Here is a 23,213-nt window from a genome sequence, read left to right as displayed (position 1 = left end):
TGCATGCGGGCGCCTCCTGCCGGACCGCCGCGTTAAAGCGTTGAGGGGGCACGTTAGCTCGGGGTCATTGAGATTAGAAGAGAGCGCCGAGGTCACGGAGTGCAGCGGGAGAGCCGCGCTGAGCAAGCCACGGCCCAAAGTGCCGTAATTCAACGCCTCCAGGGACGGCGTCTCCAACACCTCCCTGGGCAGTCTGTGCCACTGCATCACCTCTCTTTCTGAGAATAAATTCTTCCTTATTTCCAACCTGAACCTCTCCTTGCACAACTTAAAGCCATCACCTCTCATTCTATCACAGTTACTGGGGAGCAGAGGCCGATCCCCACCTCACACAGCCTCCTTCAGGGAGTTGCGGACAGCAACAAGGTCTCCCCTGAGCCTCATCTTCTCCAGACTGAACCATCCCAGTTCCCTCAGCTGCTCCCCATCAGTCCCCACTGTGCTCAGACCCCTCACAGCCCCGTTGCCCCATTCTGGACACGCTCCAGGCCCCCATGTGTGTGTGGCAGTGAGGGGCCCACAGCTGAGCACAGCACTGAGCACAACAGCTGTGCAGAGCCTCACAACCACACACCATGCAGGAGGCGGGCTGCCCTCACTGCTCCACTTCTGAACCTTTTTCTGGGCCTTAAAACAGACAGAGAGGGTATTCCTGGAGCTCTTACTTCTGTGCCACCCGTGTTTGCAGCTGAGAGCAGTGGTGCCCAGGCAATTCTGCTGTCATTACAGTGTCTGAGACTTACTTTGTCTGTTGAACTGCTGCTGCTGTCATTTAACTTAAAATACGAAAAATAAAAAATCAGCAGAGAAATTGCTAAATGAACAAGGCCCTTTTATTCATCTGAATGGTCTCAGTAATAAAAATGTTCTGAGGGGAAACCAGACCCCATCTGAGACAGGATTGGAAAGTGTTTCTTGCCAGAGAGCATTTAAAAGTTCTGTGTTTGTTTTTTGGTTTTTTTTTTTGCAGTCATCATCAGCAAATCTATGACAACATCTGGGCTGAAAGAGCAAAAGGATACATCAAAGTCGACTGATGCACAAGCAACTTTAGTACGTACGGATAGTTTCAGCTAAGAGGGTTATCCAGGGTAAATGGCATTTGGCGATTTATTATATGTTGTTTTTAATAGGACTGCCATGACCATGCCTAGCACTTCTAGCCACAGCATTGTACCCCTGAATTAGAGACGACAGGCAGCTGCGTTCACTCAAATGAGTGAGTATAACAGGGTCTGAGAGCAGGTTTTACAGAGTCCAGCATTGTCTGCCTAAATCCCCTCCTGGGGGAGTCCAGCTGCCTTTGAAACTTTTCCTTCTTTGCTTCCCAGGTTTGAGTCTCTGATCTCCAGATTGTTTTCAATGCCTGTGAGCTAGAGATGGCAAGTTGCTTGGTTGGTTGCTAATGAAGCATACCGTGGTGTCTACCACATTGCAGGAAGATTTTGTAAGCTTGGCACCTGTTCCAGATGAAGGGAATTGATGGCATGGGCTGGAAATTTGTCTGTCTTCGGCTCAGCTTGAAATGTCTGAGGATTATCTCTATAAATCATGTATTCCAACAAATGCAGTGAGCAAAGCTCAACTGGGTTCCAGGTGTCCTGCAGATTTAGAGTGAATCTCTAGTTTCATGCCATGTATTTGCTGCTACATGCACCAGTCCTTTTGAGGAGCCGATCTGTAGCTCCCTTATTAAAAAGGCAGAGAAGTAGGATTTAGGCATTTTAAAACAGTAGAAAATGCTTTTACACATAACCAGGGAAGAGGATTTATTCTATAGGGACTGTAGAAGGTTCCCAAAGAGTCCTCACAGATAACAAGTCAATTTGTGTCAGGTATAAACAACACTAAATGGAGTTGTTTAGGTACAGCAGATCTGGCTGTCCTTCTCTTCCTTCATACCTTTTTTCTTAAGCTTACCAAGTGCAGACTCAAGCTGAAATTTTCCAGCCCATTCAATGAAGATTAAATGGTGGGGGTTTTTTGTTATTGTTGTTGTTATTTTCTAGTTGAACAAGAAGTTTAATTTGAACCAAGGCTCCAAACAATTTCTTTTTCACTGAAAAATTACATTTTGCTTTAGGGTGGTTGATAAGCATTGTCCCTGCATGCCCAGTCACCCAAAGCTTAGGGCTTACTTGGATATGCAACATAGACATCACAGCAACCTGAGCAGAGGTTTGAAGTGAATTTCAAAACGCCTTGGAAGAACATTTTCACTCCTGAGCTGTGGAAACTTTGGGAAGGAATCTTTCCTGGTCATAAAGTTCCATGATTTATCCAGTGTTTCAATATTCATCGGAGCAAGAACACAAAACTGTTCTCTTACTAGTTTAAACAATTTATTACTTTAAAAATTCATCTAATTCTGGCAATTCTGTTAATCACCATGACTGCAAGCAAATCTGGCTTGCAGATGCAAGACTGCAGCATGGGTACCTTCTGCAGAGTTGAGAACTCTCATCTGGAAACACACCCTAATCTCAGTAAGTGGAAAGAGATTGTAACCTATAGCAGCTCTTGCCAGGAGCCTAAGGCACATATATGCCTAATTCAGGCACTTAAAATAAGACGTGGAGAAATTCAGACCTTCTTGCAAGTCAGTGAAGTTTTCCTCAGACTCTTGCTGTAGCACTGCGATCTGCTGTCACCTCCATGCTGAGTAAGCGGATCTCAATGTGCCACGGTAGCATTACAGCCTCACAGGTACATGCATGAGGCCCCATTCACAAGCATTTCCTTCTCACATTGGGTTTACATGTTACAAGCAGGTAAGATTGTTACTGAAAAGTTAATTACGCCTTCAAGCCAACCACAGAGCAAGTTAATGGGGTTTAGTGTTCCAGCCATTTTATAAAGCCCAATGGGAGCTTCAGCGTCACAAGTGTCCTAGTGGTTCCAACTGAGCTGATCAACACTGAGGAATAAACTGTTAAAGGTTTGGCAGTTTGATGTGGAGTAATACCAAAAAGACTGAACAAACTTCTCAACAACAGCTCAATCAGTTTAGGTCTCTTGAATTTGATAAATAGGACCTCTAGGCATCTTTCTATGGCAACAACTCTTTAGCAACAGTTAAAAAATTGCCTAGAGGAAAAAAAAAAAAGTTATACCTCAAAAAAAAAGAAAAAAAAAAGAAATACAGATAAGGTTGATTTGTCTAATGTAATTCAGGGAGGTTGTGCTCCAAGGAGCACTCACCAGGCATCTGGACCAGGGATCATGCTGGTGCTCACCACAACTCACCTGTGGACGTGGCTGAGTCTCTTCACCATGGAGGCAGCAACACATGGGTAGGATTGCAGTTCCTCCTCACTTGGAGTCCGGAGGAGATGAGGGCAGCAGGTGCCCCTCAGAGCACACTGCCAGTGCTCACACACTTGATGGGTCTGAGGTACCCCTCTAGAGATCCCTCATTTGGATCTGGGAGACCTCTCTTTCCAGCTTGCTCTCCTATCTCAGTGCAATGTCTACCAATATCTACAACATAGTGGTATCTGCCACCATCCCCACACCACTTAGTGCACACAAATGCAAACCATTTGGAAGCCATGTGCTTTCAGTGGCTGTGCCACTCATTCTTTCCAAGCCTTGCTTGCTCTGTTTTCCTTGGTGAACGCTGCTCACATCTCCATGATTGATTGTGTTTGAATTTGATTGTTAAGTGTGCTGGGATGTTTGCATGAGAGGTGCTACATAAGCATAATTTGTGCTGTATTTTCTTTGTCTAATAGAAGATTAAGCTTGAAGTTGAAGATAGTTTTGGCCCTTCGCTGAGACACCATCCTTCAACTCCAGTGCTTTGAACTCTTCAGCCTCCTCTATTCACTGTCAGCTTAAAAAAGTATGCTTTGTTCCCTTGTGTGTCAGTGATGCCTTTGAAAGACAGCCAGGACAGAGCTGCAGCAGCTTCCCATCACAATGACCTGGATCCTGCCTGCCTCTGGTGGCGAGGGATGCTCTTCATGAGAGCATCATCATTGTTCTGTAGAACCAAGGGCTTCTCACCTGCGAGCAGGTGCTGCATTATTTACTAGACAAAAGCTAAATCAAGAAAAAGTTAAATCAAGAGACAGAAGAGAGAAAATGCTAATTCACAACCTGTGTGGCTGCTCAAATAAATGTGAAAGGTCTTCCCCAGTCTTGAAACCCCAGACATTTTGGAAAAAGTTACGGAAATCAGCCCTAGGTAATTTCCATACAGACTTCACTACCTCCAGACCCAGCATTAAAGCTTCCACAGGTCACACATCTCCCTTCAAACTCTGTTCAAATGAATAGAAAGGGAATGATCTTAGCTGAAGGGAATTTTCAGCATATTTGGTGGTTATATCCAAAGATCAAAATATTTGGGGATACGGGGCAAAATGTAATAAAGAACCAATTCAGTTTTCAGTGGCACAAACTCGACTAGTGCTACAAATTAATACCTACTGCTAAAAATATTTATATTTCTTTCTCTGCACAGACAGATTTCAACAGAGCAGACTAATGACAGGTTTGAATTTATGGAAGAGAATGGTCTGATGACCGTGGCCCGAGCATGGATTCAGAGAATCTGGTTTTAATTTGTAGCTCTGACAACCTCCCTCCACAGCCATGGGCAAGTTCCTTAACCTCTGTATTTCCATATCCTGTGTAGGAAATGGAAGCAGATATGTTTTCCCACTTCCTGAATTTCTTTCAGAGATGTTATAGAAAGGGATAATAACTGTCTGAAGAGCTTAAGAATAAGCAGAGCTGACAAAGGCGTGAAGTATTCTTTCTACAGTGAGAATTCAACAGCCCATTCATAGACAAAATGGGGATGAGATTGCACCTAAAATGTGCGTGTGATTAACTATATGTGCATTTGTGCATAAAGTGCTCTTTGTCATTCTAATCTTACCTGACCTCGTGGTGATACTTGACCTAGGCTGCATTCACCTTTTTGCACAGCACGTGATGCTCGCCTTTTGTGTTTGCCAAAGAAAATCCTTGCTCCCAGACACCTGCATACGTGAGTTAATTTGTTCTCACTGTGTCAGCTTTCGGTGGTAGATGCTGTGCATTTATTTTTTATTATTTTTTTATTTTTTTACCCCTGCACATTTGATGGATGGCACTCAAAGAAACAGTTACTGGTAAGCAACTCCTGTCCAGTCAGGTTCATATTTCTGCTTGTCACACGTGAGAAGTGTTATTTATTGTTTCTATATATTTGCTTTCTGTAATTATCAATCACAGATTAAACATCATGGAAAACTCACAACACTTTTCATGAAGTCCTTTGAGGGTGGCCCCTGAGCTACTGAGCAAGGCCAGCTGCATTTTATTATTGCTTTTTTAAAGGAAGAAGCTACAGTTTACTGGAACTGGTCAAATACAGGAAGAAAACGGCCTATACTTATTCAAATTCACAAATATGAACTTTTCAAACTTCACTAGTGCATTTTTAGCTCATATATTTACATTCAGATGTAAAATTTAGACCTGACTTTGTGTTGATTAACTGCAGGGACCACAGCTCCCAGTTCCACTTTCTTGACTGGATAACTGGCACAACAAACCTATGGCTAACCTGTGGCTATTTTAGTCAGATATATAATTACAGATATTAAATGCAAAGCTAAAAAATATACATACATAATATTTAATCTGTGCTTTACTGGTTTGGTTAATTATATAAGTGTCAGCTGGAAATGTGCCCTGAAAATTTCAATTTACCCTGAAAATAATCCCTACAGTAATGTTCTATAGATAAAAATAATAATTACCAACAAAAAAAAAAATCAAAGTGTACGTTGACAAGTCAGCGGACTGAGAATTGTCATAATCTCCGTTGTTTACATTAATATGTATATATATAGCAAATTATTTGTTTGGTTCCTTATCTATTCCCTATGCTAACCAAACTGAGCACCTCCTGCTCATCTCATTCGTGCTCTTACACAGTGGGCTGTCCCACATCCCAGCCTTCATCAGAAGGGGAATTGAGTTTGCCCAAAAGCTGCAGGTTTGTGTGACAGTCAGCCACAGATGGTGTCCAAAAGACAAGAGAGTAGAAGGACAGTAAGCATTAGCATGAAGCACTGAGTAATCGTTGGGATTGGGATGGTAGTGACATCACACAGAATGCACTTGCCTGATGGAGAAGCCAGAGCCATACCAGAATCCAGACTCCAAGTTATGATTTACCCCTGGTTTTCCCAAACAGGGCTCTTCCCTTTAGCATCTGCTGGAGTTTTCAAGTGCTTGCCTGTCTGTGGTGTGCAGCTCAGCCTGCCTTGCTGTGCAGAGATTGGCGTGATCCTTGCAGCTTCCCTAATGCATCTGATGGCATCCTACTAGCAGGCATGAGATGTTAGCAGAGCAATCACTGACTCACTCTGGCCCAGTTTCCTGATACGAGTGACAGAAACTGGCTGCTCTCACTGAAGATGCCCATCCCAGTCCACCAAACACAGAGCAACTCCCTGAACACTGGGGCCCAGTCTGCTCCTCACCAGGGTGGGGTGAAGGTGTGGAAGGTGCTCAGCCCCACTGAGAGATGCCTCCTGCATGCAGAGAAGCAGCTGCTAGGTCTCAGCTTGTTCTCAGAATAAACAGCTTTCCAGCATGTTTTTCCTCCTAGCTTTAATATCTGTAAAGAATAAGATTATAGCCAAATCCTGGTACTTTAAATCCAAGCATTTACCAGCTTCACTTAAAGCAGTAGGATTCTTTTCAGAAGTGTTTGTTTGTACAGTTCAAAGAAGCTACACTTCTTAAACATGAACCCAGCACAGAAGTGCAACTCAACCCAATCTCTATTGACACAATTCAGAACTAGGAATAAACACACAAGAAGTGCATCCTGCCTTAAAAACGCCTCTACAGGCCATTTCTTTAACACAGGTTCCAAAGAACTGGTGTAACCATTCTTACCCTGGTGTTGAGAAGGAAGCAGGACCCAGGCAGAGGATGCACTGTGCCGGGTGCCATGAGCAGCGTGGGTCCTGTCCTGCAGCAGCATTCCTTGTGCTCATCCTCAGGGACATCAACATCACTGCGGCTTTGAGTTCTGCTTCAAAGCTGTGGCTGGAACGAGGTTTCTGTAAACTTAGGAAAACAGGTAAATATTTGTCAGAGGCAATTAAGGTTCCTCATCACCTCAACAGTCATCTGTGTGGGATGGCCAGAGCAGCCAGCGGGCACGGAGCCTCAGTGGTTTGCTGAACCACTTCAGGAGGTGGACAGACACAAAGCACCACGGCCAGGAGGCTTTGCCCTCTGCACACGCTAAATTCACACAGACATCTCCTTCAGCTGCTGGATGGGGCAGAGAGAGTATCCTTGCACACACAGCAGAGAAGAAGAAGAGCAGCCCTGCTCCTAGTGCTGCTGGTGCTGTTTGAAGCCTCTTAGCCTGGTTACTCCAGATTAGCATCAGCTGCTCCTCACAGAGGCTGAGAGCACATCATGTCTCCCACATGTCACTGCAAGTTTTGGTGGTGAGCTCTGCAAGCCCTTGGTGTCATAAGACAGAAAATCATATAAAACTAGCATGAATTGGTAAAGTTCTACTTTCTGATGTCTTGAGGTGTCTAGTTTGGAAACAGGGCTCTGCTGTGAGCACCCCAAAGGTGCTCTCTGATCAGTACAGCACTAAAATGCCAGCTTAAATAAGAACAAAGAGAAGGGGAAAAAAGAATGAGAGGAGTGGTAGATAACAAAGCTGCAGAGGTGTGCAGTGAGGCTCCTTTCTGCAGCCCAAACCCAGCTACTGGTGACTGAGCCCCATGCTCTGCCACAGGCCTGGGGCAATGCCACGCTTCTGTCCTTTAGTCATGTGAAGACAAGCTGGAGACAAGCAGAGGCTGTAGGCAAACAGAAGAGGAAGCTCTGAGACTGTAATGGAGACAAGATGGAAGCCCCAGGGTGCCTTTCCCTTGGCTCCATTCCCAGCGGCACTGCCACCCTTGTATTTGTCCCGGGTTGCAGAGAAGCACAAACTCCTGCATGAGGACACATTTGGCTCTGAGCTCTTTGCCTCATATGACAAAGAGCCAGCTCAGCAGTACCACTTTAGCAGCAGAGCTGGCTGTGCCATGGTCACTTGCATGTGGTTTTGTTTGAGAGGGAGGACAAAGTTGCATAGAGTCCAAGACCCAGCAGCCTCCCCAGCTCCTGGCACAGACAAGGCCACACGCACAAGGTGCGATGGCATAAGGCACAAACCTTTGTTCCACTCCTGAGTGACACCCAGAACAGCTGATGAACTGCAGGAATCTGCCCATGTGCAGCATTTTGTACTTCAAAGCCTGACACTGGGAGTGGGGGCTCAATGCAGCTGCCAATGCCCAGGGCATCCCATGCGAGGTATTTAACCTCAGTACCGGGGTTTTCTGGGGTTTCCATGTCCATGTGTCCCCTGATCAGAGGAGAAGAGACCCCAAGGAGGATAGATCCATGCTGGCAGAGACATGGAATGCATCCTTCCCATTTTGGATGTGTTTAGTTAAGACTCATGTCACTTAGAGCTCCTGTCTCCGCATCTCCCCACAAATGCTTTGGATGAGAGCTCTGATTTCCATTCCTGTATACCTCACATATGTGCTTGGCTCGGCCTTGGGTTATTACACAGCAATTCAAAAAGCAGGAGGTTGCTTTTTGGCCAGCTAAGTGCACATGAGCCCCCAGTGTGCACGTTTTGTTAATAAACCGAAGACCAAGAGAGAGGAGGAGCAGCTGATGCCTGGGCTGCCCCATCACTGCCATCACAGTCCTGGCCGCCAGGGCAGAAGCTGCCCAAGCTGTATTTGCAGGGCAGCATGGCAGCATCAGGTGTTGAGGACTAAGGAAATAAAGCAGAAAGGATCATTTCCTCCTTCATTTTCTGCTTTCCCAACCATTGTCCTGCTTTGAGCAAAACGGTCCTTGCAAACATCTATGCCTCTGCAGTTGAACCTGAGAAATCTCTTGTCTAGGCAGGCAGAAATCTGATGGCTCAGCTCCAACCATCTGGACGTGGGAAAGCTTGGAAGCCCCATGAGAAAAGGGAGATTTCTTGGCAAAGATTCACAGTCAATCTTTATGGGAGAGTGGAGGGCTGGCAATAGCAGGTGGCCGTCAGGCTGCACCCATCCTGCTGGCACAAGCCAGGGAGACTCCAGGTGCTCAGGTACAGTAAAAGTGGGCAAAAATAGCTGGGAGTGGATTCATCTTCAGTGCCAGAAGCAGGCAGGTATCACAGCAATCCCACTGCCCTGGGAGCAGCTTGGTCTCAATGTATGGGTAGAGGCGGTGGGTGCAAGGGCCACCAGGGCACAGGGACAATCCAGCAGAGGAGCAACAGGAACAGATCTCCCTGTGCAGTCCCAAGAAACCTGCCTGTGAGCCAGTGCCAGGTGCTCCGTTTCTATCTTAATTTTGGTCTTGGAAAGAAAAAATTGCACAAGCTGAGTACACAGGGGCTTCAATCAAGTTGTGGCATACACCTGTCCAAGCAAGAAAATTACACAGTGAGGCTGCCAGGGTATCCTGAATTCACTGGGTGTGGGCCTTGGGGGCTGAGTCACTGTAGCCCCCAACAGCAGCACTGCTGGCACTAGGAGCTGCTGCTCAACCCATACTTCCATGCCCAGCATTGGTGCAGCAGCTGCAGGCAGTGGGGCTGGGGGAGGCACACCATGCTGTGGCATGGCCACCAGACACTGGGGGGAAAACAGCAGAAAATGCTCATGCTATGGAGGGTCCGATAGTGGCAGGGGATGGGGAGCTCCCACCAGGACACTTGCACCAGTATCATGGGACAGAGGCTGAATATTGTGGCTACACAAAAGGGCCAATGTGTTTCCTACCACTGAGCCCAACAGCTGAGCATGCAGACACCAAGCAACAAGCGCATTGAAACACTGCACAGAAATACCCCCTGTTGTGTTTGCAAGACTGATGGCATCCACAGCAAATTAACTATCTTTTGAGTGGTGCTGAGAGCAGCATCCGCACAGTCTGGTAAGTGGATTTCTAAACTTAGCACAGTTACTGTAAACTACACCTTTGCAAGAAACTACCGTCCGCAGTGTTCAACTTCAGAGACATTTATTTCTAGAGCCTGTGGAAACATTTCTCACCTTTCAAAGGCCCCAATTATTCCCTGGGGCTGGCAGAGCTCCCCAGCTCCATCTTCGTGGCATGGGGGAACCTTGGCTCCAGGTTTCACTGGGAGGTGGTTTCTGTAACCTCCCTATTTAGGGAAGAGATCACTTCAGATCCTGTTAGCCTAAGGGTGTGCGCTTTGGTGAAGGGTACTGGGACACCACTGCCTCAATGCCCCAAAGAAGTGGTTTGCACTTTACTCCACAAAGACTCCTGAGCTGTTAATACATCACCCCACAAGCTCTGGTAAATGCACATGGGCTGTCTTGCTTCAAGCGTTCTCTGCTTCCTGTAAATGGCATTGCAGTGGGATGGTTTGTTCTGTGCTCTGTATACTCAGATAACAGGCAGAGGGATTCAGTACCTATCAAATTTTATATCTGATGGAGAATCATAAAATCACAGAATCATTACAGTTGGAAAAGACCTCCATGATCTAGTCCAGCAGTTCACCTACCACCAATACTGCCCACTGTGTCATCAATGCCACATCTACCCTTTTCCTAAACACCCCCAGTCATGGTGACTCCACCACCTCCCTGGGCAGCTGTGCCACTGCATCACCACTCTTCCTGAGAAGTTTTTCCCAATTCCCAACCTCAGCCTCCCCTGGCACAACTTAAAGCCATCATCTCTCATTCCATCACAGTTACTGGGGAGCAGAGGCTGACCCCCACCTCACACAACCTCCTTCAGGGAGTTGCAGACAGCAATAAGGTCTCCCCTGAGCCTCCTTTTCTCCAGACTGAACCATCCCAGTTCCCTCAGCTGCTCCCCATCAGTCCCCACTGTGCTCAGACCCCTCACAGCCCCATTGCCCCATTCTGGACACGCTCCAGGCCCCGATGTCTGTGTGGCAGTGAGGGGCCCACAGCTGAGCACAGCACTCGAGGTGCGGCCCCACCAGAGCTGAGCACAGGGGATGATCACCTCCCTGTCCTGCTGGCTGTGCTGTTTCTGATACACATCAGGATGCTGTTGGTCTTCTTGGCCACCCAGGCACACTGCTGGCTCACGTTCAGCCGAGTGCTGACCAACATCCCCAGGTCCATTTCTTCCACACAGCTTTCCAGCCACCTGCCCCAAGCCTGTAGCAATGTGTGGGGTTGTTGTGACCAAAGTGCAGGACCCAACACTTGGTCTTGTTGAACTTCATCCTGTTGGCCTCAGCCCAGAAATCAGCCTGCCCAGGTCCCTCTGTGGAGCCTTCGGGTGGATCAACACTTTCCCCCTCTCGGTGCCACCTGCACCTCTTTACTGAAGGTACACTCAATTCCCTCATCCAGATCATCAATAAAGATATTAAACAGGGCTGGCTACAATACCAGCTCTTGGGGAACACCACTGGTGACCTGTTGGATTTAACTCCATTCACCACCACTCTCTGGGCTCATTCCTCCAGTCAGTTTTCTACCCTGCAAAGAATGTATCTGTGCCAGGCATGGGCTGCCAGCTTCCCCAGGAGAATGCTGTGGAAGACAGTATCAAAAATTTGCTGAAGTCTGGGTAGACTATTTGAACAGCCTTTCCCTCACCTGCCTGGTGGAAGCCCATCCCAGTGTGATGTGCCTGTGTTCTGGCCATGAAGGGCAGCTGGGAATTCATTCCACAGCTGGATTGTTGCCTTCTGCACCCCTCCTTCAGGGTTCAGCCCGGTTCAAAAGGACCCAACATTCTAAGGAGATGCTCCTAATTAACCATAAGGACAGCTTTGAAGTCCTAAGGCTTTGGGATCTATCTCTGTCTTAGATAGGGGGCACGCTGACCAATTCAGTGTGAAATCTTGGCTTCACAAAAGCCTGGAGGAACTGAGGAGCATGGTCTGGGCATTACCAGGATGCTGACATCTCCCTGCCAGAGGAAATGACAATAGGGATGCTTTGGAGGAGCCATTTTTAAAATGTCAGTCCTGAAGAAAACACTTAGGTGACAGTTTAGCTGTGTGTTCCCTTCTAAAGTTCACAAATAAAAGTGTGAGAGATCAGCTTGGGTTTTCTTATCATGTAAAATATGGAGATCAAATCTTCCAACCTCTAAGTCAGAAGGAAAACTCCTTTCCATGACCCAGGAGGAAGAAGCTGGCTTCTGATGTGTTTGACCACTGCATGGCTCTGGAAATGCAAGAAGCTGTCAAAGTCCTTCTTCCTGTTCTGCCAGGGTCAGCACCAGGGCAGCCTTGCTTTGCTGCCGCTTTTCTGGTGAAGAGCAGAACCACTTCCCTGCATTGCCCTCCTCTGAGCCCAGGGGTGCCAGGCAGGTCTCAGCCCCAGCCTCACCCTACTCCATCCTGCATGGAGGTGGCCCCACTGCTACCTCTACATGTGGCTGCTGGAGGATTCCCAGAGCCACAGCCCTGGGACACTTGGACGTGCCTGAGGAGCCCTGCTATGCGCATCAGCCCTAAAATTGCCGGTGCGCATCCTTGCCGAGACAGCAAACCCAGTGATTTATCTCTTTTCTTTCCCTTGATGCACATTAAAACGAGTTTGCCGGCACTGCTGCTGCCTCCAGCTGAATGCGTGTGCTTCTTGGCTCCCCGCACACTGCTCTCCACAGATGCCGTGTGCTTTGGCAGCCAGGCCAGTCTGGGCTGCAGGATATTACGCCTGGCAGGGACACAAACCCCTCCAGTTCCTGGAATTCGGATTGTCTCGCAGAGTGCTGATTAAGCAGCACTTTCTCTCTGCGCTCAGGGCAAACCCCCTGTTGTCCCCAAGCAGGGCTGCTTGCAGTTCAGCTCCTGCACAACAGCAGGAGTACAGCAGGTCCACCTTCCCAGGCCATTGCACCAATGCACATCAAATCAGGGAAACAAGAGCTATTTCCTCAAATGCACAGCTTTGCAGCCCATGGCATTGCATGAGCATTCGCTATGCAGGGCTCTGTCTTTTGTGAAGTAATAAATCACTGAGAAAGCCTCCCCATAAAGTAGCCCTAATGCCTTTCTTAGGCTAGTTGCTGTCAGATGCAGAGGTTGGCTCCATAGGGTGCAGGTTGGAACATTCCTCCAGCATATATCTCCCACCACCCCACAGGAGAGCAAATTCCACAAAAACTTGAGCAGAGGCAAAAATGTGCACAGGAGAATATTCCAGCAGAGTCCCAGAGCAAGGAGAGGCTGCACTGGTAAGCACACCTCTGTGCTGGGGTGCTATTCCCACTCCACATGTGGCTGTGGTGCTCCTCAAGTCCCCGTGTCCCTAGGGTTACAGTGTGGTTGCTGGGGATGCTCAGACTGTGCCAGGCTTCTTGCCTTCCTGCCCTGCCACTGTGGTTATGGGCGGTTTGCATCTGCGTTGGGAAGGCTTAGAGCATCCTGCATTGCAGGGATCCAATGTTGCTGTGAACAAGCACAACAGCCACCAAACAATGGTCCCTGCAAGCATCTTTTTCTTACCCATTTCTCCTGCCTGAGCAGCAGCTTCCCCCCAGTACACAGTGGTCTCAGTGCAGCCAGCGGCTGCAGCAACCCCAGGGTCACTTCCACCCAGCACTGGGGTGAGGAGTCACTTTGGCAGCCAGTGATCACTCTGTCAGCCTTTGGGAACAATGCTCAGGATGCTGTAGGAAAACACACCTGCTGCTGCAGAATGGTCCGTGCAGGACAGCTGCCAGAGGGACACATGCACCCCAGTGACAGGTGAGCAGCATCCCACCCCAGGAAGGCACACTTCTGCCATCAGCTTGCACAACACCAGGGTCTCCCCTGGTCCCCTCATTGCTCTGCTGGGGCAGAACCCCTCTGTGCCTGCGGGGTTTCCTGACCATCGCTCCCCATCCAGACCCAATGGGGGATGTGAGCAGGGGGGCACATCGCAGGAAATCTTTCCTTGTAGCTATCTCATAACAAACAACAACAACAACAAACACCACTGAAACGAGCAGCTTTCCTGCCTGCCAGAGCACCAGCAGAGCTGTGCTGGCTTCTCCCTCCAGCAGCGCGTGGGGCTCAGCAGCGGCTGCGTGTGCAAGAGGCGTGCACCGAGAGCCGGCTATAAACCGCCCGGCAGAGCTCTCCCCAAACCTCAGCACGTTCCCGGGGGGACGAGTTAGGATGCAGTTTCTGCGTCACGCTGCCGTGGGCTGCCCGCCTCGCCTGGGTTAAATCTCTGGCACACGTGTCCAGTGCAGGTTGTTTGCAGAGGTTGGCCCCGCGCGGTGCCGGGCTCGGCTGCGCTCGGCTCCTTGCTTCAGGTATGTGGGGTGAGAGCGGGGATGCGATGGCTGAAGGATGAGCAGATTCCAGCGTTTCCCTTTTTATTTTTTATCCTGGTTTTGTGGTGGTTTATTTTTCTTTCCCCCAAGAGAGGGACTCAATAGGATTTCTTTCTGTTTTAAAACTTGCTGAATTGTTTGTTTTCTTGTTTTGTTTTGTTGTTTTGTTTTGTTTGTTTGTTTGTTTGTATCTGTGCTTTCTGTTTTGTTCTGGGGGTTTTCTCACCATACAAATGTTGTGGGGGGACGGGGCAGGCTCTCACTGTGCCCCTCGGGAGCTCTGTGCAGCAGGTAGGTGGGATAGATGAAAACTGGGACAGATCCTGCACTGATGTCTCTTAAAAGAAACAAGAGAAGGAATTCCGCAGACATCTCCCTGCTGCTCACAGTGTTACTGTGCCAAGCCAGCAGGAGCTACAGGTTATCAGAGCTTCATTTAAAACACTTATTTTGAAAAGGACAAAGGAAGCTATAGGAGTTGGGCTTGATGATCCTTCTGGGTCCCTTCCAACTTGGAATATTCTACAATTCTATCAGTTCCTTCTTGTTTGGAGCAATGGGATTTGCATGAGCAATGCAAAGCGAAGCAGTGCAGGTCATGTTTTCTCTTCCAGCACCACGCTCCAGGAGAAGGGACGGGAGATCCACGCTGCAATGCCGCTGCTGCACTTGCACCTCTGCTTCACCAGCATGCTCTGCTGGCTGGCCCACGAGTCCAGCTCCTTGGTGCTGCCCAACGCCACCGAGCTCCTGTCCCTTCCTAGCAGCACAAGGACGGGTCCAGCTCCAGGTGCAGGGATGCCCCGGAGCCGCCGCCGCCGGTACCTGTCCCCCCGTGACATGAATGCCATCCTGGACTACCATAACCAGGTGCGGGCGCAGGTGTCCCCCCCCGCTGCCAACATGGAGTACATGGTGAGTGTGCATTGCCCGTGCCCGTTGTGTTGAGGCTCAGTGCCTGTCCTGGAGATATTATGCATCCCAGGTGTGGGACAGAGCGCTGCATGCCCAGAGCTTTCCTCCAGGAGAGAGGTGGGAGTGGATGCTGGGTGTGCCCGCTGCATGCCATATTAAAGCTGGGGCAGATGTGGGTCCCTTATCTCTCTGCCCCAGGGCTGGAAGTGGGGTTTTCCCACTGTCCCAGCAGTGCAGGGAGCTACCGGCCTCACTCGTGTCTGCAGGTGTCCCGGGAGACCCTGCAGCAGAGAGCAGAGCTGCTGGCATCCCTGCAGTGCCCTCGGGCATGTGGGTGGGTCTGGACCAGCTCCTAGCAGCCTGAAGCACCCCAGCGCGCCCACCCTTCCTCTAGCATGGGCCATGAGTTCCTGAGATCTCCTGGAGCTTCCATGCCTCCAGGATGTGCTTCAGGAGCCCCTGACCTGCAGAGCTGGCACAGCTGCTGGTCCAGGGACAAATACACTCCAGTGAGAGGGTCACCAGCATCCCATTCCAGGAAGGAACACCTTCACCATCAGCTTGTCCTCCTTCATCTCCTCACTGTGCTGCTGGGGCAAAACTCTTCTGTGCCTTAAGGATTTGCTGCCCACAGCTTAATATCCAGATCTTTTGAGAGATATGAGCAGAAGGACACATCCCTGTGAATCTTTCCTTGTAGCATCTCATTAAAAAACAAAACAAAACAAACAAACAAACAAAAAAAACAACCAGCAGCCACAGAGAGGCATTCCTGCCTGCAAGCTCTGTGCCAGACACCCAGAGCATCCTAAGTGCCTGCCTGCCAAATAACTCTCCCGGGCATGGCTGAGGCTCATTCCCCACGTACTTCAGGATGGGTGAGGAAGCTTTAAATAATGCATGAAGGAAGCAGCTGTCCCAGCAGCAGAACAGGAGCAGCTCCGCGGTGTCCCTCTGAACACAAGGAGCGGATTTCTCCTCTTGCCTCCCCCCAGCAGGCCAACCCTCTCCTGCCCTTCCCCTTTCCCCTGCCAGGTGTGGGATGAGCGGCTGGCCAGGGCGGCGGAGGCGTGGGCTGCACGGTGCGTGTGGGAGCATGGCCCCCCCCAGCTGATGAAATACGTGGGGCAGAACCTCTCCATCCACTCGGGCAGGTAAGAGAGGGTGGGGAGCCGGGTCCCCCCACGTTCAGCTTTTAGACGCGGGCACAGTGTTCATGCAGTGGGATGCCTGATGACACCACAGCCTTCCCATGGCAGGTACCGCTCCGTGGTGGACATGGTGAGGTCGTGGCACCACGAGCAGCAGCACTACTCCTTCCCGCATCCCCGTGAGTGCAACCCCCGCTGTCCCTCCAAGTGCAGCGGCTCTGTCTGCAGCCACTACACTCAGGTGAGAGCCCTGGCTCCCCGCTAAGCAGGAGGTCTGAGTCCCTAATTAGAGTGGGTGGGCATCTGCACTGCAGTCCTGTGGAAGAGGATGAGATTCCCCAGGGCAAACGCACACCGGACCTCATGGCACTTGGGGCTGCAGCTCTGCTCCCTGCACACACTCAGGCCTGGGATCTTGCTTCCCTCTGGATCGATCCCGGCAGATTGGTCCAAGAGCATTTTTCCCTCTGTTTCTCCTCATTATCCCACTAACACCTCAGAGGCTGCGAAGAGAAAAAAAACAAACAGCCCCTTCCCGCCTTGGCTGGCCATGAATCATCTCCTGCATGACAGAGTGGCTTTTTAGCACTGCCTGGCCCCATGAATGCCCCCCTTCATCCCACAGCACCTCCAGCCAGAGCTGGAAGCCTCCCGCTGCCCCCCTGCCTCGGGCCGACCCCTCTGGTGTTTGCACGAGTGTCTGGAGCACAGCTGTGCCCGGGGCTGTCTGGGCCACAAATGTGCAAAATGCATGTTTATAGGGAGAAACAGCCTCCAGCGGCTTTAGGAGGGGCCTTTCTCCTTCGGGTCTCCTCGGGAGGGGTTTCACCTCCCTGTGTCCAGGCTGGCAGCGCTTCAGGGACAGCTCTGGGGATGCGATTGGGTGAGCTGGAGACATGACCCAGACTTGGCTGCTCCTTTAACTCAGACAGTGCATCACAGCACGCTGCAGCACAGAAAAGGGACATCGAGAAGTGGGTGTTTGAGCAGCGCTGGGGTGGGCATGGCACCGCACCTGGGCGCTTTGGGCCAGCTTGAATTTGCCTCCCAGACCCAGCGGGGCTGACCATGCTGTGTCCCACACAGATGGTGTGGGCCTCCTCCAACAGGCTGGGCTGCGCCCTACAGGCCTGCAGCAACGTCCATGTTTGGGGCAGCACGTGGCGCCGCGCCGTCCTGCTCGTCTGCAACTACGCCATCAAGTAAGTGGGCGCGGGCAGCCGGCCGTGCTTGGGGCTGTGCAAGGGGCGATGCTCCTTCTCCTCTCCTCTCTTCCCAGGGGCAACTGGATCGGGGAAGCACCGTACAAGATAGGGAGGCCATGCTCAGCCTGCCCACCCGCCTACGGAGGGGTCTGCTCCAACAACATGTGTTTCACAGGACTCAAATCCAATCAAGTGAGCTGGTTTTAGGACGGCGGCAGTGCTCCACGTCCCCCTGCTGCACCCCATGGGGACAGGGGCAACAGGATTATTTATGGCACCACGATGCTTTTGTCCCCCCCAGCCCAGCCCTCCCTGTGCTGCTTTAGGCTTTAGGCAGGACACAGAGCCTGCTTTGGCCCCAGTGCTGCCACTCTGGGGGTTCTTTTTGGACAGCCCCTGGGACCGCTGCCGTCTGCAGCTGCTTCATACCTAGGGGGCACTGCGGGTGCTGGGGGCACACGGGGCTGGCGAGGCCCTGCTGTGCAGGGCTGGGTGGGAGCCATGCAGTGACCAAACTGTCCCTTTGGGACAAGCGACCGGAACCCAGTGTGCCATCCCTGCATGTGCCCCCCCAGATCTGCCCCCCCACCCAAATAAAGCAGTCTGGAGACCCAAGTGCTCGTGTCTGTCCTTCCTTGTGACATGGAGCTATGTGCTGTGTTTTGGGGTAACCCCAAATATCAGAAATGTCCAGGAGCCCTCAGCAGGGCTGCAAGCATGTGAGATGCTGAGCACTTTGCTCCATCGTGTGGGAGAAGCCAGCAATGCTGTGACACCGGGCACTGCAGGGACACTGGTGCTAAAATGCCAGAGGGTTATGGCTCAGGACTGTGCCCTATCCACAGTGCTGGGACTGGCAAGAGATGGGGCAGGAAGGGACCTCCAAGGTGCCACCACCTACCCGCATCTGCCAGTGGCTTGGATTTCTTCCAGACTTGCCTTTCCCACACTGCTGTGAAGGTCTTTAGTCTGGCATAGAGAAAACAATGGGGCTCAGACACAGCCCGGGCTGCTGGGGGGCAGAGCAATGCCTCTAGACTGGCAGGGACAGGTCAAGGTGGGCATGCTGGTGAGCTCAGACAGCCCTGCTCCTGCAGAGTGCATCTCAGGAGGAAAGACACCAAGCAGCGTGCTCCCCCATGGAAGCCCCTTAAACCTCTCTGCAGGGATCTGCCCCAATCTGGGGTCTGCATCTACACACCTGGCGAGCAGGAGGTCATCAGGCATCCTTCTGGTTGTGCAGTCCAGCAGGGAACACAGATGTCCAGGTGACCTGTGTCCGGGTCACCGCAGGCCATTGCAGGTCCCCCCACAAACCCCACAAATGCAGCCAGTTTGCGCCGCTGCTCCCTAAGCACAAACAGATTATCATGCAAAGACACCATCAGAAACAGAGAGTGCAGGGGGAAGAATTCAGGGAGTGGAGATGGGGAGGGAGGTGGAAATGTCCCACGCCAGCCTTGTGCTCTGAGTACGACCCTGCATCCCACTGCTACACATCCCTAAGTGACCCCCTGGTTTTGCAGTGAGAGGACAAGCCCCGAGTCCTGTCCCTTGGCTGGGCTGTACCCCAGCACACACCAGACCAGCTCAGCTCATCCCCAGCCAGGGGCCACGTGGTTTCACCTGCTGCCTGCCTTTCTTCTCCATCGCATTCAGTGACTACAAACCTCTCAGTGTCCAGGCACAGCAATACCACAGCTCATCCCGTCCTCCCCGCAGCAAACCCCAGCCTCTGCTGCCCCAGCCTTGGCACCGGCTGGAAGCAGGAGCCCCGAAAGAGTACAGTAAAAGCCATGTTTGAGTTTCTAGCTTGGCAGCAGTTACTATAGCTACAGCGACAGCACCTTGCAGATTGGTTTCCATAAGAGCTTGGTTACTATTTAACATCTCCACCCACATTAGCCCTGATTAAGCGAATCAATAAGATAACAAGAGAGGCAGGTTTTCTCGCCCTGCCTCTCCGCACTCTCTCCTGCCTTCACCTAGTTCCTTAGAAATACATTTTCATTTATTTATTTTACTTTTTTTATTTTTATTTTTTATTCCTACACTTCCTCTGCTTTTCGCCCCAAGTCCCCATAGCGGTACCCGGCGAGACATGGTCAATGTAAGCACCCAGCTAAGCGCTAAGATGGAGGCTCCATATGGTGAGTACAGCGATCCACCGCCCGCGCTGCCGCCCGGCTGCTCGCGGGGAGCGGAGCTGCCAGGGGACGGCGGCACCCGGCCCCAATGCCCCACCACCCACTGCTCCACCACATGCAAAGTCTGCGACGGAGGCAGAAAAAGGGTTCTTTTTTCTTGTTTGTATGTATAGATAGAGGTATATATATATTTTCTTTCACTCTGCCGGGTGAAGGAAGAAGGAAGAAGGAAGGTGCTGGAGGGAGCAGAGCGAGGCTGACTTGCTTGCAGAGGGGCTGCTTGCATTGGATAGGGAGAGGGTTCTGGCACAAGTCGTGCAGTCTGCAAGCAGTTGGTGTGCTGCCCCAGGTCACAGAGCCAGCCTGGAGGCAAAGGCTGTGTGTTCTGCAGTGTGCCCTGGCTGTGGGAGCAGGGACGGTGCCCACCAGTGCTACTGGCCGGTGCAAGGGGATGGATTGGGGTGATGCTGAGGAGGGCTCCCAGAGGGGATTTTAGTGCCTGAGCAAATGGCAGCCTCGAGGCTCTGTGGTGCAAGGCACCAGGCAGCACGCTCTGCCCCGGGTGCCAGGGCAGCCCCAGGTTGCTGCTCTCAATTGGTGGGCTGGATGCCAACTGCCAACTGCCACGTGCCAAATGCAAGTGGACACCAGGGGAGAGAACCCCCTGCCAAGGTTGTCATCACTCTGCTGTTACCCACTGCATTCAAAAGCACCTGTGCTGCAGCTTCTCTGGGAGTTTAGGGGCCAGGGCTGGTACAGACCTGTGTGACCTGGGAATCCCAGACCCCAGGGTGCAGAGCAGGGGCCCAGCACATGAGGTCTCATAGTTATGGTGCTCTCTGTCGCATCTCCACTGTTCTCTTATCACATCTCTGTGGCTCTCTTAGCACTTCCTTGTGACTCTCTACCACATCCCCGCAACTTTCCATCACATCTCTATGCCTCTCCATCACACCACCATGCCTCTCCTTGGTCTAATTTGGCATTCTGCTCCTCTTCTCCCTTGCCCCATCCCAAGCACACAGCCCCACCAGCTTGTGCTCCAGCTGCCTGATGTGCTGCAGCAGAAGCCTCAAAAGGCCTTGCAGTTCTCCCAGGCCACCTGCCCATGAGTTGCTCATGGCCATGTTTTGGGTGCTGGTGCCTCTGGTTCCAGGCCTGAGAATGCTTAGCCTTGCTCCCTTTATCTCCAAAGGGAAGACTGGGGATATCCCTGCTCCAGGGACAGCCCTAACTCAGTCCCGTGCTGGAGCTCATTAAGGGGGATGGGGGGGAGGACGTTTCGTTCAGGACTTTCCAGACTGCTTTGTTTTTTGGTTCAGAATGCTCCCATCTTGACACACAGCTCCACGGTGGCACATTGCTCATCAGCAGTTCAGTGGTCCATGCCCCATCTCAATGGAATTGCATCCCTGGGTTGAACTGGGCTGAGCATGGTATGGAGAACTACAGAGAACAGAAGAAATGTAATCTGTGAAGCCCTTTGCTTTACTCATTTTTGCCATGTTGCTAATGTCTTTGTAAATCCTCAGCATGCAGGAGCTCTGGGGCTGCTGTCGTCCTACAGGAGCCAGCAGCAGGGTGGGAGCTCTCAAATAAAAGCAGGCTCAGAAAAATGCTCAGCTTTCTGTCTAGTTGGTGCAGCTGGTGATGATGTGTCCAGCTGGTGCCGCTTTGGCAGTGTGCGAGGAGACATACAATGAAGGCTGTGAGTGAGAGAAACAAAGGCTGGGTACCCATGGGAGAGAAAGGGGCTCTGCCCCTGGGGTCACAGTGGAATGGGATGCTGATGCTCATTTCAGCAGAAGGGGAGGCACAAAGGACATGGATGTCACAGCCGTGGGATGTGACAGCACAGTGTGAGGTGGCAGGTCTGAGTGTCCCCAAACCGGATTGTCACCTGCCCTGCAGAATAGAGCCATCCACATTTCTGCAGTGAGATGGCCCCTGCAGACTGCTGATCCTCAAAGAGCTGAACAAACTGTTGGATCAGTTACAATTAAGCTGTGACATCCGTTTGCTTCTTGCTCTGGGCAAGCAGCTGTTTGCCAGCCTTGGTACATTGGTGATCTCAAGCATGGGCACGTACACATTGCCAGTGTGAACTGTGCTGTGGACCGGACTGAGGGATGGCCATGGGGTGAGCCGGGCGCTGCAGGGCAGCTTGGGAAGGATGGCTGCACATCCCACCTGCACCTCTCCCCATGTGTTTCGGTGCACAAATAAAGGCGTGCTCCATGCAGGCACAGCTCACACGTCTGTCCTGGGGCCGGGCTGCCGAGCTGGGGCCTCGCGAGGGGGAGATAGAAAAATAATAATAAAAGAGAAAGACAGGCCTCCCAGGCTGCAGCAAGAGGAGACTCAGACTGTTGGCAGAAGGAGGGGAGTCCTCATAAACTAAACGGGTGAAAAAGTTATCCAAATAGAGGTGGAGGAAGGGCTGGCGGGGCGGGGGCATGTTCAGCATCCTCACTAGCACCCGCCAGGGGCTGCAGGACAGAGAGAGGGATGTGGGCGTGCTCAGGATGCAGCTGCTCTTCTCTCTGCTTTTATCCTCCTCCTGATGAGACTGCAGCAACCAGGGCAATTGCCCTGAACCCCAGCATGGCCAGCACCGCTCCAGCATACTTTGGGAGCAGCTGGCAGCACCAGGGATGCCTTGCCCTGGTGGTTTCAGCAGGCAGCAGCGCATAATTGGGGCGAGCTCAGCAAAGCTGCTTTGGAAACCAGCTGAAAAATGCGAGACGTCAGAGCTGCTCAGGCATTTCGGTCAGATGTGGTGAATAATTTCTGCTGAAGAACAGAAAAGCAGGCAGAATTTCTAAATATTTTTGCTTTTCCCTGTGAAGTAACTACTTTTCACTGCAAAATGGATTTCATTTTTCATAAGCTTCCATTAGATACAACTCAAAGTGAGCGTTTTCCCCCTTAACTCACGTCAGCTACTTCTCAATACCTCTGTTTATTTCTTGTCCATTGCATGAGGGCTGCAGGGTCTGCTGGAAGCTGGGACAGCTTTTGGCTTCTGGTGGCCGTAATGTTGGTGCTGGGGGGGGCATTTATAGGGACCAGAAGCAGCTAAGCAGGATCTTGCAGCAAGCAGTGGGAAGAAGGAAAAGGGATGATCAATTAGCTGCCCTGGTTGGATCTAGAGAGCTGTTTGCTGGAGCCTGGTGGAGTTCCTCTGGGCACAGCAGAGCTGGGGATGCTCCCAGCACACCAAGAAGTGCCACTTCCTCTGCTCCAGGGCAGCAGCACACCTTGTCCTCAGCTTTGCTTGAGAACATGACAGTATTTTCTATGAGGCAAAGAGAACAGAAGCACTACTGTATGGTTCTATTTGCAGCAGGAGCAGGGCCAGAAGTGCTGGGGTAGTTCATAGGGCAGAGAGGGTTTGTGGAGCACAGTGAGTGTCTGGAAGTGTCAGGGTTAGAACATGGCAAAATGCTGCAAAAAAAAAA

The 23,213-nt window shown here is 51.2% G+C and overlaps 1 protein-coding gene and 1 long non-coding RNA gene across 3 annotated transcripts; one reads left to right on the top strand and one right to left on the bottom strand.

Annotated features, from left to right (window-relative positions):
* Window positions 1–13: 13 nt before the first annotated feature.
* Window positions 14–18,895, bottom strand: LOC116217378. The gene is made up of 3 exons (XR_004161837.1): window positions 18,807–18,895; window positions 6,907–7,080; window positions 14–3,087 (listed from the first exon to the last, which is right to left on the bottom strand). It is a non-coding gene; the product is annotated as an uncharacterized LOC116217378 (long non-coding RNA).
* R3HDML (R3H domain containing like) lies at window positions 11,275–18,784 on the top strand. 2 transcript variants are annotated; one of them, XM_019622151.2, is made up of 6 exons: window positions 11,275–14,313; window positions 14,949–15,249; window positions 16,285–16,403; window positions 16,509–16,641; window positions 17,487–17,602; window positions 17,680–18,784. In XM_019622151.2, the coding sequence occupies exons 2-6, from the start codon at window positions 14,989–14,991 to the stop codon at window positions 17,810–17,812; spliced, it is 762 nt and encodes a 253-aa protein (XP_019477696.1). In that variant the 5' UTR covers window positions 11,275–14,313; window positions 14,949–14,988; the 3' UTR covers window positions 17,813–18,784. The 2 variants fall into 2 exon arrangements, with proteins under 2 accessions (XP_019477696.1, XP_019477695.1); XM_019622150.1 differs by lacking the exon at window positions 11,275–14,313 and having other exon boundaries at window positions 14,492–15,249.
* Window positions 18,896–23,213: the final 4,318 nt, after the last annotated feature.

Source organism: Meleagris gallopavo, chromosome 22 (assembly GCF_000146605.3).
Source record: "Meleagris gallopavo isolate NT-WF06-2002-E0010 breed Aviagen turkey brand Nicholas breeding stock chromosome 22, Turkey_5.1, whole genome shotgun sequence".
Taxonomy (NCBI): domain Eukaryota; kingdom Metazoa; phylum Chordata; class Aves; order Galliformes; family Phasianidae; genus Meleagris; species Meleagris gallopavo.
Note: the sequence above shows the minus strand (reverse complement) of the source record. Positions and strands in the feature narration are given on the sequence as shown.

Bases quoted from the DNA above. Each gene is read 5' to 3' on its own strand.
- R3HDML (XM_019622150.1), top strand. From the start codon at position 14,902: ATGAGCAATGCAAAGCGAAGCAGTGCAGGTCATGTTTTCTCTTCCAGC. The intron at 16,404-16,508 runs GTAAGAGAGGGT...TTCCCATGGCAG, and splicing joins CTCTCCATCCACTCGGGCAG to GTACCGCTCCGTGGTGGACA. The intron at 16,642-17,486 runs GTGAGAGCCCTG...TGTCCCACACAG, and splicing joins TCTGCAGCCACTACACTCAG to ATGGTGTGGGCCTCCTCCAA.